The following is a 17,260-nucleotide window of genomic DNA, read 5'->3' as shown; positions in this document are numbered from 1 at the left end:
CAACCTTTTGTCCTTAGCTCCCTTTTCCATCAACACTCTCTTTCAACTCAGTTTAAGCTTGACATTGCCAGCCCACGAGGGTGATTTGTTATTTTGGTTCTCTGAACTTAACTCAGCCGGTTTATTTTTAAACAGGAAATTTTTCTATACGTTTAGTATTATTTAGGCCAACCCAGTTTTAAAACAATTGAAAAGAATTGATGAAACAATTGAAAGCCTAAGCGAATGTTGTAAGAAATTTCATCAGTGCAGGACTTATTTGAAGCTGCAGTGCTTTTTTCTGTCTTAAATACCATGAATCAAATGCAAATTAGGTACAAGATAAGTTAAGATACTACATTCGAATTAATTTGGAAGAATAAAAATTGCAGAATGCTTTGATTTCGAAAGCCTATTAACGAAACAATGTCACGTTGTTTGAAAAAGAAGTCAACTTTGTCATCAGCTTCTTCATTGGTTCTGAAACAATTGGTGCAAACATGGCGTCTGATATGCTCACTACACCAGGATTGTGGCTGCTTAGGACTGAGTACACAGTGGCGAACTCGAACCCAGAATTCAAGCTGTAATGAAGAAGTCCTCTAGGGACAATAAACACATCACCTTCTTTAAGTGTCTTTTGGAACACTTGGCTTTTCGTGTCGAGAAATCCAGCAATTACCACTCCTTTGCCCACAAACATCATCTCAGAAGCTCTTGGATGAGCATGCGGCATTACCTGTTGAGACATAATATAATCAAGTAATTAAAAATGTGCTTTATGTAACAACTTAAGCTTTTAGATGAAATGATTCACACAATTCAAAATGGTAACCGAGCAGGTAAGAGAGGCATGTGGAGACATAATATAATTAAGTAATTAAAAGTACCACGCCATCCACTTCCAAATCGGTCCTGGCCGTTGATAACCCCAGAGTGTTGAGTCCTGCAAATTCTGCAGCAGTGACTATTGTTGTCGATGAACGCTGAAAGTTATCTGTGTCTCCTTCATTCCTCAAAACAGAACTTTTGAAATCAGAAGCAGTAATATCTGCTGGATTCTTGCATGGATAACCATTTATGAAGATGTTTTTGCGCGTAGTATCTGTAGGACAAACATCTTGGAGATTATCAGTGTCTTTTCCCCTGCAAACACACATGTAAATGGAAAATGCTACGCCAAATAAGAGAGTGACCTTCATGATCATTGTTTCTGGTTTTAATCAGGAGGATTATTATTTATTAGTGTATGTTTTGTTAACATATTTAATTGCTGAATACATATATATTTGCAAGGATGTTCCTGATTGCTTCAGTGTAAAGTAATAACCAAAACTTTGAGTTCAATTCACTAAATTCTAAGTGTCTTTTGTTGAAAGAAGCACAGTGTTTAAAGAAAGATGACAAATACTTATCTGTAAGGTTAGATGTCCCTCTCCAAAATAACAACTTGTTCATTTTAGGTAACCCTGTCTAAATCCTTACCTTTATTAGTTTTTAATCCCGAATTCAATAGCTTAATATAGCTAAGCAATATCACAGAAAATGTTCTAGTTTCTTTTATCTTATTTTCAGAATCAATTTACGGTTTAACCAAAAATAGATTTTTCGGTCAAAGTCAATATTTAGAAAAAAAAACGGATTACTGATAACCAAGATTTACTTCACTTTCCCAGCAATTTTAGGATAAATAGATCAAAGAATGAAAACAATTGATAAAGAAAAATAAGAGATGAACTGACAATCACTCCCCAAAATCACGGCTTAAAACATGAAGAATAAAGCAAAGAATAATAATATGTATTTCAGTAATAATCGTAACCTCCCCTTACAAATGGGATTTCTGCCCTTATATAAGAGCATATAATTATAACGGTTCTCACATTTAATTTGGGCTCACTAATGACATTAACTGTATTGATTGCCCGTTACCGTAGGTAACCATAACTGGCACATTTATAACTAAAGATTCCTTGCAACTGCTCTGATTCTTTCCTTATTTACTTCTGGTTCATGTATCTTCCCTTCTTTACAACCTTCATTCATTTCATTCATGTTTCTTCCTTGACAGTTGTCAGGCCCGGTTCTTTTTTCTACGTTATCCCGTGGGTGTTTCTCCCGTGCCTTTCCTGTATTCTTAATTCACCTAATTGAGAGTGTCATATGTCGCTATATCGATGTTCCATACGTCATGCCCCGTCAGCTTACTGATTGTCTGCGTGTCATGTCTTTTTTTCACTATTACAGATAGTCCCCCCACTTTCTGAATATTCTCAACTGAATATTCGTTAAGTGTTAAGTTTTTATGGCGGGAATTCCTTGTTGCCGTTTCTCGAGTATCATCATATCTCCTTCAGAATCTATGCAACGTATGTCACGTCCATTTAATGTCCATGCCACGTGACTTCTTACGATTGGATCTGCAGTTTCTCAGCACTTTTTAGGATTTTTTCTGCGGCTGCGTCAGTCACGAAGTGACGGTTCCATTATGACGCTTCATAATGACCAATTTTAACGACGGTTGTATCTTCTTATAAATACTTCATTCTTTTTGATTTTCTGAAGTCTTCCTTATTCAATATACATTACCTCAATCCTTCTTCGTATCTGTGTACCTTTTCTTCTGTATTTCCTTTGATAATCATGTCTTCGTCGACTTCAGAACCTCACAAAGTTGTGATCATTGATGAACTTGCTCCTTCCACTGCCCCTACTAGAAGTAGGAGAGGTGGTAGATTTTGTAGCCTTGGTTCATTATCTAATCATAGTTCTTTTTCTCAAAGTAGTTCTGCTAGGCCATCTTCTACTAGACCTAGGGCTCCTCTAACTCCTAGATCTTCTTCTAGAAATAGGGATCTAAATGAACCTGTGTGTGAACCTACAGTTGCAGAGATTGTTCCTCAAGAGTTTTTTTTGTAACAGACCGTGAGACCATAAGAAATCAAGTCTCTTTTATAGCTTCCCTCAACCCTGCTGAACTTTACCAGAGTTTAATCACTGCCGGTCTTCTTTCCTTATTTCGACGAGAATGTCATTGGAAACCGGATTTTCCAGTTTTAGTCCCTGGTGCCAACCAAAGAATCACCTCTTATCATGCCGGTTTCTCTTTTGTTTATACCTACCATTTTACTTTAGGGTTTAAGGCTCCTATTGATCCAGTAATCATTGAGTTTTGTTGTTACTTCAATGTGTGTCTTGGTCAAATTGGCCTCATCGTGTGGAGGGTTGTAGCATGCCTTCGTTATTTATCAGATTTGGTTTCCGTCCCTTTTACCTTTCGACACTTGCTTCATCTTTATTCCCCCAAGTTATTTCGTGAAGGAGTTTTTTCTCTCGTGGCTAGAAGTAAAAGAGTGTTAGTTAGCTCCAAGGATGACCGAGATCGTGGCTGGTATGCCCGCTTTGTTGCTGCCCCCACTAGTGGATTAGTGGGTGAAGAAAATATGCTTTTCCCAGAAAAATAGAACTTAGTACATAAGTTTTCTTCTCTTTTTTTTCCTTTTAATATGTCTCAAATTATTTCATGTAATCACATACCCATTTTTCAGCAACCATGGAAGTCTTTGATGAGATTCCTGACTTTCGTGCTTGGGTAGAAAAGATGTTAACTGCTGCTCCTATGGACAAAAGATCTTGGATATTTCTTTCTCAAAAACTCGGTTGGAAAGTGAAAAAGCGTGGTACTTTTTACCTTCATAATTCTTCTTCTTCTTCTCTTACTTGTTCATACAAAAATTTCTCCTCCCTTTTTTTATTAGGGTTTGCTATTAGTGGCATTACTCCCACGTCTATTCCATTAACAAGGCTTTCTGTGAGTCTCGCCCAGGAAAGGATTTTGAGTGGCTCTTCCTCCAAGAGGAAAACTGGCGAAGCTCGTGACCCTGATGATGAAGAGGAAGTAGAAGAAGGTTCTTTGGTGAGAAAATCACACGTCAGGAGACGCGTGGTTTATGATGATGAAACTCCTACTTCTCATGATCTTCCATCGAGTTCGATTCCTTTCAGACTCATAGATGAGCCAGAAAATGCTCCTTTAGTGATTTCTGATGAAGACGCTGCTAATCCTCCATCCAATCCTGTTGACAGGTTACTCGCCCAAGGCTTCGAGGGTGAAGAAGATTTCGGGCCTGTTTTCGAAGAGTTACCTCTCACTTCCCTTCCAGTTCCATCTAATATTATTCCCCATGTGTCTTTACCTTATGTTACTCCAGTTGTCACTCCCGTTGTTGCTTCTCATGTAGAGGCTAAGCCTTCTAGCAACAGTAGGGAGATGAAAAGAGTTGTAATTGAGATCCCTGAGGGTGGGAACTTATTCAGGAAGTCTGGTCACGCTGATGTGTGGTTGAAGCCATTGCTTGGCCCCGTGGAGAAGAAGAAGTTAGAAAGTCATAGTTCCCATGAATGACATTGTTCATTCTTCTTTAAAGGTATAAGTTTAATTACATTTCCTTCCTTCTTTTTCATCATTCGTAACTCTTCCTCCCCTACATTTTTCGTAGATTAATTTGATTGGCACAAAGCTTATGAAAAGAGTTTCCCAGACTGATTAGCAAATTATTGAATTGCGTACCGAGGCTGACAACTAGAAAGAACAATTTGAAGGTCTTCAACTGGAAAAAGAAGTTCTTGCAAAAGAGAAGAGTTCTTTGGAACAACAAATGAGAATGGTTTTCGCTGAGTTAGTGGTTGAAAAAGCTTCTTCCAGTCAAGTCGGGAAGGATAAGGATAGACTGAAATCCTCTTTTGCTGAACAACTCTCCAAGGCTACTGAAGAGACAAAGGGTTTGAAAGAACTCCTTAATCAAAAAGAGGTTTACGCGGGTGAATTGGTTCAGACACTTACCCAAGCTCAGGAAGATCTCCATACCTCTACAGACAAAATTCAGTTCTTGGAAAGTCTCTTGCCCCTTTGAAGACAGCCTATGAAGCCTCGGAAGCAGAAAAAGAAGAGCTAAGAGTTGAGATTGATCAGTGGGAGAAGGATTATGAGGCTCTCGAGGATAAGTTATCGCTGGATGTTAGTTGGGCTTTCCTGAACACTTGCCTCGAGACTTTAATTGAAGCCAGCCGGGAGGGTTTTAACATTTCTGCTGAGATTGTTAGGGCTAAAGAAGCAATTGATAAAACTCAGCAATGTCAAAGCTTTTCCTCACCTGAAGACGAAGGTTCCAAGGGTGATGGAGATGGACTTGCTTCTGGCGGAGCTGATGTCCAAGCCTCTTCTTCCCAAGTTGATCCTTCTTCTCCTGTCGATGATGCTCCTATTGATGGTGCTCCTTAGCTTTTCCCTTTCCCTTACTTCTTTGTTGGCTTTTATTTGGAACTCCCTTATGCTGTTTTTCCCTTAATTTAACAACTTTTTGGAAGATTTGTTTATGGCTGCCCCTGTTTTTTTGGGGTTTGATGACAAATTATCACCCTTATTTTTCAAGGTTAATATATAAATGTTTCGGCTTCTTTTGCCGCATATTACGCTCTTTGCCTTTTTAATATTTGAGCTTTTTCTTTCATTTAAAAATGCCTTAATAGTCCGTGACTTTGATAAACACGGGTTTTTATAAAAGAGGTCCCTTTTATGTTAACGACACTGATGAAGATGACGTCTCATCTTCATATTGGTGCAAATATACGAAACATGAAGTAGACATGAAAAAAAGAAGTAATTTGAAGAAGTTTTATGTTTTGAACTTTCAAATAGATTTCGTACATCATTCTCATAGTCGTTCATACAACACATTCATAATTGCTTGAATTTGTGCAGATTTACAAATATAAATTCGGGTCTATTATCCCGTGACTAAATTCTTGGCCTTAACCTAAAACTCGTGGGAATATGGAATATCTTGCATCCTTTTCGCGAGTTCTTTTCAAGGTTAAACTATGCGTCTTTGGTTTTTTGCTTCCTTCTATATGCATAGTCCCCTCAGTGTTGGAGCTTTGAAGTATAAAATCTCGAACACTGAATTACTCATTTCTTTTGGTCCATTCCTTGAAAAGGAAAATATGAACGGGACTCAGAGATAATTATTTAGATGATGACTGCATAACCCTTTTTTCATCAAAAATGTTGCAACCTAGACCAGGAATAACTCAGTATTCCGCGTGTCTTTCGGGTCTAATATCATTATTTGGTACGGGCCAGCTTTTTGCCTATCATCTAAAATGGTTAGTAAAATTCAAAAGAACAAAATAAAATTGAACTTGCGTGATACCTGACCGTGGGTACTTTCCTCGCCTAGAAGTAATACTTCTTCAAATGAACTGCATTCCAGTTCGATGGTAGCATCTTGCCATCCATGGTTTCTAACTTGTATGCCCCTTTTCCAGCGATGCCTCAAACTCTATATGGGCCTTCCCAATTTGGGCTCAACTTTCCTACATTGGCCGCTTTTGTTGACCGGAATACCTTTTTGAGCACGAAGTCCCCGATCTTGAAGTATCTCAAATTAGCCTTTATGTTGTAATATCGTTCAATCATCTGTTTTTGAGCTTCCATTCGAATTAATGTTGCTTCTCTCCTTTCTTCTAATAAATCCAAATTTACTCTCATCTCCTCCTTATTTGCTTCCTCAGTAGCATGAGTGTATCTCGTACTTGATTCACCTATCACTACTAGAATCAAAGCTTCTGCACCATACACAAGCAAAAATAGAGTCTCACTTGTACTTGTTTTTGTTGTCATTCGATAAGCCCATAACACCCCCGGTAATACTTCAGGTCATTTGCCTTTTGATTCTTCTAATCTTTTCTTCAAGTTATTGATAATAAATTTATTTGTCGATTCAGCTTGTCCGTTGGCTGCAGGGTGGTAAGGTATGGATGTAATCCGTTTAATCTGGCAACTTTGAAAGAATTCTGTGATTTTCGTGCCTATGAACTGCGGGCCATTATCACATACGATTTCCTTTGGAACCCCAAATCGACATATAATGTTTCAACAAATAAAATTCCTAACTTATTTTTCTCATACCTGTTTGAAAGCACCTGCTTCTACCCATTTCAAAACATAATCTGTCAAAACTAACAGAAATCGTACATTTCCTTTAGCTTGAGGCAACAGCCCTACAATGTCCATGCCCCATTTCATGTAGGGCAATGGTGAAATAACTGAATGCAATAGTTCTACCAGGTGGTGCATGTTATTGGCATATCGTTGACATTTATAATACCTAGCTACAAAGTTTTCTGCTTCTTCTTATATTTTTGGCCAATAATATCCTGCCCTTATTAATGTCTTTACCAATGATCTTCCCCGGTGTGATTGTTGCAATTCCCCTCATGTACTTCTCTCATCACATACTCCATTTGTGATGGACCGAGACACCGTGCTAAAGGTCCGCCAAACATCTTTTGATATAAATTTCCACAAATTAAGCAATACCAAGCGGCTTTTTGTCGAAGCAATTGTGACTTTTTCTTGTCCTCATGCAAGATACCACAATGCAAAAAGTTCACAAATTCGTTTCTCCAATCCCAAGTTAGATTACTAAAATTTACCTCTCTTGTCTTAGTCGAGTGCCGAATGAAATAAATGTATCACGACAACATTTTCTGCATTTGTTACATCTGCGACAGATGCGAGATTCACCAACGCATCTACTTCTACATTCTCTTCCCTAGGTATCTGCACAGCCTTCCATGTCTGAAGTTATCTAAGCAATTCGCGTACCTTTTCTAGGTATTGCTGCATTCGCATTTTTCTTGCCACGTAAGTCCCTTGCATTTGGTTAACCACCAACTGCGAGTCACTTTGGATCACAACCTATTCTATACCAAGTTCTCGTGCCAATTCTAAGCCTACAATCACAGCTTTGTACTCTGCCTCATTGTTAGTAGTTGGATAACATTTTATTGTTTGTATTATGACTTCCCCTGAAGGTGGAATCAGAACAATTCCTAAACTCGTTCCTTTAACATTTGAAGAACCATCTGTAAATAGGGTCCAAGTCCCCGGATTAGCTCCAGTAAATACCTGTAGTTCCTTTTCTGCTTCAGGAAATAAATTCGCGTTAAAATCCGCTACAAAATCTGCGATTTTATTGCAGTTCTAGGCTGATATATGATATCATACTCGTTGAGTTCTATTACCCATTTATCTAATCTACCTGATAATTCTTGTTTATGCAGTATATTTCTCAGGGGGAAAGCAGTTATCACATAAATAGGACGACATTGAAAATAAGGTCTTAACTTCCTAGATGCCATAATTAATGCTAAAGCAAGCTTTTCCAAGTGTGGATACTGTGTCTCAGTATCTAATAAAGATTTACTAACATAATAAATTGGGGATTGCTTACCTTTATCATCTCGGACCAACACCGTACTTACTGCCACTTCTGATACAGTGAGATAGATGAGAAGCCTTTCACTGTCTTTTGGTTTGGCTAGCAAAGGTAGATTTGACAGATATGACTTTAGGTCCTTGAGGGCTTGTTGGCACTCATCGGTCCACTCAAACTGATTATGTTTTTTCAATACTGAAAAGAATTTAAAACTCTTCTCTGATGCTTTTGATATAAACCTCCTCAGGGCTGCTATCTTGCCTGTTAATCTCTGCACTTCTTTCTTGCTCGTGGGTATATCTGGTATTTCCTCGATAGCTTTTATCTGCATATGCTTCACTTCAATACCTCTGTTAGAAAAAAAAATCCTAAAAACTTACCTGAAGCCACACCTAAAGCATATTTTTCCGGATTTAGCTTCATATTATATTTGTGGAGAATCTCAAAAGTGTCTGACAAGTATTGAAAATGATCTCCCGCCTGTGCTGATTTGACTAGCATATCATCAATGTAGACTTCCACTATTTTTCCCAAATATTCTTGAAATATTTTAGTCACCAATCTTTGATATGTGGCTCCAGCGTTTTTCAAGCCAAATGGCATGACTTTATAATAATAAGTCCCACTGTTTTTGATAAACGAAATTTTTTCTTCATTTATAGGGTCCATTTTTATTTGATTATATCCTGAGTATGCATCTAAAAAACCCCAAAAGTTCATGTCCTGCGGTAGAATCAATTAGTTGATCTATATGCGATAACGAAAATGAATCTTTAGGACAAGATTTATTTAAATCAGTATAATCTACAAAAACTCGCCACTTTTCATTCTTTTTGGGAATTACTACGGTACTAGCTAAACAGTCAGGGTACTTTACCGCTCGTATTGACCCAATTTTTAAAAGCTTTTGTACCTCATCATGGACCACTTGATTTTTGAAGAATCCTTGCTTCCTCTTCTTCTGCTTGACAGGTGGGTATAATGGATCCTCATTTAGCTTGTGGGTCATCACCTCCAGTGGTATACCTGTCATATCTGAGTACGACCAAGCAAAGTAATCCGCGTTAGCTCGTAAAAATTCAATTAACTTACCTTTCATTTCTGGGCTTAAATTTGCTCCAATGTAAACTTTTCTGTCTGGCCAGTGTACAAATAGCGTTACAACTTCGAGCTCTTCAGTAGTTGTCTTAATATTTTCATTCTCTTGTAGCTCTTGAATAACATCGGGTCTCGAATCGACATCAGTCTGTCCTGGTATGTCTTCAATTGAGGTCTTTGTAGCAAAGTCCTCAAACGAATTATGTAGTTGCTATTTCGCGTCTGCATCATTGGCTACTGTGCTTGCAATCACCACTGAGTTGATACATCTTGAAGCTTTCTGATCTCCATGGATTTGATGAATTCTCCATTGTGAAGGAAATTTGATAACTTAATGTAATGTCTTTTAGACAACGTCCATATCGTGAATCCACGATCTTCCCAGAATTATATTGTAGGCCATGTCCGTGTCTATCACCTGAAACTTTGTATCTTTGAAAACTTCTTCTGCAAATGTGGTGAGTACTACTTCCCCTTTTGTGATAACGCTTGAATTATCATACCTGAACAAGGACCGCGCTTGTGGTATCACCTTATCATTAGCTTGTATTTCATTCACCGCCCTCAATAAAATAATGTTCACTAAACTACCCGGATCAATCAAAACTCATTTTACGTTAGTGTCATGTACAAGTAAAGATATTACCAATGCATCGTTGTGAGGAATTATCAAGGCGTATGCATCCTCATCATCGAATGTTATACTGTCACCATCCAAGACCTGGCGAACTCGCTTCCCAAGAGTAACTGTGACTTTTGACATCTTTTTTGCAGCTGTATATGTTACTCCATTGACCTCATCTCCCCCTAGTTATTACGTTGACTGTTCTTTTTGGTGATGGAGGTTTTGGGGGCTCTTGTCTGCTCTTCATATATGATTGTCTTCCTTTCTCACTGAACAAATCAATAAGATAACCTTGCTTCAACAGATGCTCGACTTCTCCTTGTAGAAGTCTATAATTTGTTGTTCTATGGCCATGATCGTTATGAAACTCACACCAGAAATTTGTATTTCTTCTACTTGGATCTGATCTTATTGCTTTAGGTCATCGCACATTATCTCCCATACCTCTTAAAATAACTACTAACTCGGAGGTGATGATATTAAAGCCGTAAGCTCCTATCCTCGCTTGCGTATTGGAATCATTGCTTCGGGCATCCTTGGTCTTGAGTCAAATCGTGCGCTTTCCTGTTTAGATCGGGAGGCTCGCCCAACAGGTCCCATGTACGGCTCATACCTATTTTTACCGGATCTTTTTTCTGATTCTGCACGTCTTGATCCTGCTCTCATCGGCCTTTGGTTGTGCGACCGTATCCTCTTCTATCCGCAACTTCGTACTGTATCTATTATAAACATCATTCCAAGTTGTTGTTGGAAATTCTCATAAACTTTCCTTCACCCTTCTCATGGCTTTTGAACTTTTCTCGTTCAAGTTGCTCGCGAATGCCATAACCGCCCAGTTGTCAGGTACTCGAGGTAACATCATCCTCTCCCGCTGGAATCTGTCTATGAATTCTCTGAGCAATTATGTATTACCCTGCTTAACCTTAAAGATGTCTTCCATCCTTTTCTCAACTTTTTGAGCTCCCGAATGTTCTTTTATAACTGAATCTACAAGCTCATCAAAAGAATTAATTAAATTTTCAAGTAAAAGAGAATACCATGTTAATGCTCCCTTCATGCATGTTTCACCAAACTTTTTGACCAAAACCGATTCGATTTCTTGTTTGGTTAAATCGTTGCCTTTCACGCCAGTAGTGAATGCAGTTACATGATCTCGAGGGTCAGTTGTTCCATCATATTTGAGAATATCAGGCATTTTAAACCTTTTAGGAATTGGTAAAGGTGTTGCACTTGGCTTCTACGGTTATTGTGAATACTAGTCAATATCTACCCCTTTGATTACGGGTGGTACGCCTGGTATCTGCTATATACGATATTCTGTTCCTTCAACTGTTTCTGCAAAGTTAGCACTAAACTTTATAAATTAGAATTATTTGGTGTACTTGACCCCCCATCACGAGATTCATTAGGAATTTCTCCACTTCCAGAATTGTCAAGCCCCTCGTGCGGGTTTTCTAAGGTTGTTGTATTGACTGGTGGAGGAGTTTGTGGCGCATTGGGCAATCCTCTGATAAAAGCTTGCAGTGCACTATTCACATGTTCCGCAATCAATTGCTTTAGAGCGTCCTGCTCTACAGTTTGTTCATCTCCTTGTTGATCATCAGCGCGCGATGTAGACCTTCCAGGTGAACCTCCACGGGATTGCTGAGGAAATCTCGTTGGTGAGTGGTGTGGTGGAGTTCCACCTTGTTGGTTCAGCATGTTATTTTCGTTAACAGTTGACATAGTTGGTTGCCAAAAAATATAATTTGGAAAGTGAAAAGATTATCAGATTTTCGGTAACGGAACCAATTTGTTTAACCAAAAATAGATTTTTCGGTCAAAGTCAATATTTAAAAGAAAACGGGTTACTGATAACCAATATTTACTTTACTTTCCCAGCAATTTTAGGGAAAATAGATCAAAGAATGGAAACGATTGATAAAGAAAAATAAGAGATGAACTGACAATCACTCCCCAAAATCAAGGCTTAAAACTTGAAGAGTAAAGCAAAAAATAATAATATGTATTTCAGTAATAATCGTAACCTCCCCTTACAAATGGGATTTCTGCCTTTATATTTGAGTATATAATTATAACGGTTCCCACGTTTAATTTAGGCTCACTAATGATATTAATTGTATTGATTGTCCGTTACCGTAGGTAACCGTAACTGGCATATTTATAACTAAAGATTCCTTGTAACTGCTCTGATTCCCCTTTCTTATTACTTCTGGTTCATGTATCTTCCCTTCTTTGCAACCTTCATTCATTTCATTCCTGTTTCTTCCTTGACAGCTGTCAGGCCCGCTTCTTTTTTCTACGTTACCCCGTGGCTGTTTCTCCCGTGCCTTTTCTGCATTCTTAATTCACCTAATTGAGAGTGCCACATGTCGCTATATCGATGTTCCACACATCATGTCCCGTCAGCTTACTGATTGTCCACGTGATATGGTTTTTTTCCACCAATACACTTACACTACTACTAGCTAAGAGCAGAAGAATGAAATTACTACGCCTGTTAAAATCAAGAGACCTAACCTCTTCTGAATAAAATGTCGAGGTGTCTACATCTCAGTGCCACATTCAAGATTCCAGAAACTATGTACAAATTAAGGCACAAGTTTTTATTTGTCCCCACTGATTTACAGAGAGCTAGATACAGACACTGATACCATAATTTTGATCCGGAACATAAATATATAGGTAATATCATAAAATCAGCAAATACTAAATTATAAACCCATAAATTCTGAAGTGCAATGTATTCAATTGAGAAAACGTTAAAGTTTAAACCCATCAAATTTAAATTTTAATCCACCTAAAGATGCAGAACTCGCCGGAGCACGACGAGAATAAAGAGATCAGAGGATATGTCAAAGTGGAAAAAGATATCGCTAGCTTCATCTCTTTTTCATTTTTTTCCAACTTAAAACATATGTACTTGGCCATGCTGCATTTCGACAAATTTTTCCAAAGGGAAAGTGAATTCGAGGATAGTGGAACAAAGGGGTCTCACCCAAATTATGGGATCTGCAAGTATTTACACAATGCCAAACCTAAATTTGAAATTTTTGTGTTACAAATTCCATTGTAGGAAAAGAAGAAAATAGTGTGTTAAGATGTATATACATTTATCTGCAAATATTACCACACTGCCAAACCTAAATTTGGAAGGGGAAAGAACAAAGAGGGAAGTTTGGTCATAAGCATCAATCTTACCTTTAGGCAAATTCATAATTTAGAGTTAGTAGATTCTAAAATAAGATCTTATTATGGGGTTATATTGAAATTTTTATTTTTGCACATGTACAAGTTCAAACCAAAAACAATGGGTTCGGTTGAACTTACCAAATCCGCCCGAGATCCACCTTTGACTTGCAATTCCTATGAGTCACATACCTATTAATTTCCATGCCAAAATGATGATATACATATTCTCATCCAACAATGAATTGTAAGAAGCTCAATCTTAGTCAGATTGCATTTGAACCGTTTACTCTAGCAAGAAATCTAGTACAATAATCTCTTAATATAAACCAGTTACCATAGAAGTAAATGGCTTGTACAACATCTCCACTCAAGGAAATATTCTCCCTGCAACTAAAATTCCTCGAGGGGCATCTCACTAATCTAATAAAAATGACATTTTGGTGCAATAAACTCCCGCTATGCGCGGGACTGAGGAAGGGTCAGACCACAAGGGTTTATTGTACGCAATCTTACCCGTATTTTTTGCAAAAGGTTGTTTCTACAGTTCGAACTCGTAACCTTCTAATCACATAGCAGCAACTTTATCGTTACGCCAAGAATTCCCTTCGTTTCACTAATCTAATAAAAACCTAAAACAGTAGTAAACAAAGTAAAAGTTGTTATTACTCTAAATTACATAATCAGACCACTCATATGTATGGTCCATGGTCAAACTAGGAATCTTATCAAGTTTCTTTGGATTTTCCTTCCCTCCGAGCAACCTCGCCGGATTCCCAACGGCGGTAGTCCTCGCCGGAACTTTCTTCAGCACCACGGACCCTGCCCCAATTTTAGCTCCATCTTCAATTATAACATTTCCAAGAACACAAGTTCCAGCACCAATTAAAACCCCATCACCAATTTTAGGATGTCTATCCCCAGATATTTTGCCAGTTCCACCCAATGTCACGTTATGCAAAATTGACACATTATTTCCAATCACAGCAGTTTCACCAACGACAACTCCAGTAGCATGATCAAGTAAAATCCCTTTACCAATTTTAGCACCAGGATGTATGTCGACAGCAAAAACTTCAGATACCCTGTTTTGTATCAAAAGTGCCAAAATTTGCCTACCATTTGACCATAATTTATGTGCAATCCTATGAGCTTGACATGCTAAAAACCCTTTAAAATTCAAGAAACAGTGTACATAACTAATACAAGCTGGGTCCCTTTCTTTAACTGCCCTTAAATCAGCTATAACAGCTTTAATTATATCTTGTGAGCAATCCTCTGTGAGCACCCCTAGGAAAAGATCATACAAAGTGCTGCTAGGAAGACTTGAATTACTCAATTTCATTGAAAGATGATTAGCTAAAGCCCTTTCCATAGAATCATGAGCCAAGATTGAAGTTATGTAGTAAGTAGACAAAATGGGTTCTTGATCAATGTCTGATCTAGCCTCATCTTTCATTTTTAGCCACAAATCGTCTTCCTCTTCGTTACGACCGATTTTGGAGTTCTTTTCAGGAATGGGTGCGCAAGAAACAAGCTCAGGGAAACTGGGTCGACAGAATTTAACGTAGTTATAGACATGATTGTCGATTTGGGGCTTGTTTGGATCGCGAGAAAGTGGATTTGTAGGAGGAGTTTTGGTTCTTGAAGAGTGAATACAAGCGGCCATGGTGAAAGTTGAGAGATTGTTGTGAGAAAAAGCAGGTTTTAAAAGGAATAGTTGTGATCCGATAAAATTCGTGGACATAGAAATGAAGAATGAGAATATGTGGCGAAGAAGATGGACAAATATATAAGAGCGAAAATAGTGGATATGCCTATGCTAATGGTCGAATGTTATTGAATTGAGTGAACTATTCCTCTATTCCCTTTTTTGTCTTTTATTTTTTATTTTTTCCATTATTTTGGAGAATCAAGGAGAAAAAGGAAAATTTGATCCCAAGCTATAAATTTTGATGATATTTCGTTCTTATTTTGAGGAAAGGGCATCATTTTATTTGGGGCAAAATATAATTAATTCGTCGGCCGAAATTGATTATATTCGCTAGTCAAAAATGTATAAAATATGTAGATTATATGTATATAATACAAATATATACAAAAATATATATTTTATCGGTTATTATTTTTGGAGCTGTTCAAAATATATTTATCTTTATTTAAAAATTTATTATCTGTAAATTTAATTAATAATATGTTAAATAAGGTTAACGTACACGGATTGTAAGATTCTTTATATTATTAAATATATATTTGGATGCTTTGCTTAAATAACTGTGTTACATATATTCTAATACGAAAAAGTTGAAGATGTGGGAATTAAAATTGATTTCTTTCGCGACTTTTGGCAAGGGAAGATGGATATTCTTCTAAAATGCCCTGTGGGGACGCATGATTTCTACATCTTAGGAGCGCAGCCGCAACACAAATAATTAAATGATTAGTCTTGTTTTACTTATTACGCGTAACTCATTAACCTAAACAAAAAAAAATTTGACAAGTTCTAGGAATCTACATAGATGAAAAACATTATTGATATTGGGCTATAGTATAGATTAAAATAATATTTCGAGTCTCGCTGAATCTTTGGTAAAGGATAAGTATTTGATTGATTCAAGTAATATAGCTTGAATTTAGTGTACTTAGCAACTTACCTATAATTTTATAATAATACTAGTCGGTGGTAAAATATTACTCACTGATGTCTGACGCACAAACCATTTGGTAAACACATGCTTTTAGTTTCAAACACTGTTTTAAAAGGTGTTTTCGGGCGAGATTTATCAAAAATGCTTCGGGGCAATGGTGTGGGGCGAAAGTCTCAATTTAGGGTGTACGCCCGGGCGTTCAAGGCGTGTTTTTTTAGTGAGAAGTAAGCCCTAAAGACTTTTTCAAATTAAAATAAAATTTGTTGAATAAGTCCTTCATATAATACCCAAATTCTCAAAAGTCAGTTCGGTAATTACTCAAAAGGTTTAAAAAGGAACTCAAAAGTATTAAATTCAAAAATCAAAACTTTTTTTATTGATTGAAGCCCTAATTCATGGTCTTTTCCAATTTTTTATCTTGTCCGCTAATCTGCTAATATCTCCCAAAAGAAACGAATATTTAATTTTTTCTACAAATACAAAGAGAACTACATTTTCCTTCGTAGCAGCAAGTTCAAAGTTCAAATTGCAGGTTAATCATCATTTTTGTTGCTCTATATATAAAACTTTATTCTTTTATATTCAAATTACGTGTGCTTGTAAGTAGCGTATAATAGATTAGTTTTGATTAGTTTTTTGTGGGGATGGAGTATATATATAGTTTTCTTCAATTTTTATGCAATTTTACCTATTTATAAATATTTACTGTCATTATATTATTTTATAAAATATTAAAAATTAAATACCTATGGGGCTTACGCCCCGTGTCTCGGGGCTTACGCCTCGCTGAGACATATGTAAAACGTCTCGCCTTACGCCCACGCCTTTTAAAATACTGGTTTCAAAGCATATGTCGTCTTTTTATTTGCTTAGTACAAATTATGAACACCATACATGAATGGGCGGCTGGATTTACCGTTTTTTTATCGAAATACATAAATTATACGCCGAACTTCTGTTTGTCCATAAAATTTGAGAGCTTTTTTTCAAATTTTACTTTTAAATATCCGTTTGTTTATAGATTTTACTATTTTTTGGTAGAATTTGAAAATAAAATCTTCAAATCCCAAAAAAAACTCTAGAGTAATTTTTGTACTTTTTGAAGTTTTCTACTCACAAAACTTTAAATTCTTTTCAAGTAAAATGCAAGTCCAAACACAATTTCAAAAATCATTCATCGCATTTTTAAAAATTTATTTTTTCAAGTTTCAACCAAATTTATGTTCAAACGCTAATAAATTATATACGATATACATATATTATATATTTATCGTCAATTTTTAGTTAAAATGATTAGGTAAACGGCTATTTAGGTTAATTCTTCTAAAACTATCATATGATGTGATCGGAAACGATAGTTATTGGTCAACTTCACCAGAATGTCACCATATTTGAAGCCGGAATTCACGTTTTGCGTGTACGTTTTCGAAACGAAGTCC

General features: G+C 36.9%; 2 protein-coding genes across 2 annotated transcripts; both read right to left on the bottom strand.

Moving 5' to 3' along the window:
- Positions 1 to 228: 228 nt before the first annotated feature.
- On the bottom strand, positions 229 to 1,268 carry LOC107760268 (germin-like protein 11-1). Its single transcript, XM_016578295.2, has 2 exons — positions 870 to 1,268; positions 229 to 718 (listed from the first exon to the last, which is right to left on the bottom strand). The coding sequence occupies exons 1-2, from the start codon at positions 1,185 to 1,187 to the stop codon at positions 395 to 397; spliced, it is 642 nt and encodes a 213-aa protein (XP_016433781.1). The 5' UTR covers positions 1,188 to 1,268; the 3' UTR covers positions 229 to 394.
- A 12,211-nt stretch (positions 1,269 to 13,479) lies between these two features.
- Positions 13,480 to 15,023, bottom strand: LOC107760267 (serine acetyltransferase 1, chloroplastic). The gene has a single exon (XM_016578294.2). It carries the CDS (start codon positions 14,918 to 14,920, stop codon positions 13,844 to 13,846), a length of 1,077 nt encoding a protein of 358 aa, XP_016433780.1. The 5' UTR covers positions 14,921 to 15,023; the 3' UTR covers positions 13,480 to 13,843.
- Positions 15,024 to 17,260: the final 2,237 nt, after the last annotated feature.

The sequence above is a fragment of the Nicotiana tabacum genome, chromosome 2, assembly GCF_000715075.1.
Source record: "Nicotiana tabacum cultivar K326 chromosome 2, ASM71507v2, whole genome shotgun sequence".
Taxonomy (NCBI): domain Eukaryota; kingdom Viridiplantae; phylum Streptophyta; class Magnoliopsida; order Solanales; family Solanaceae; genus Nicotiana; species Nicotiana tabacum.
This window is presented reverse-complemented; position numbering and strand designations above follow the sequence as displayed.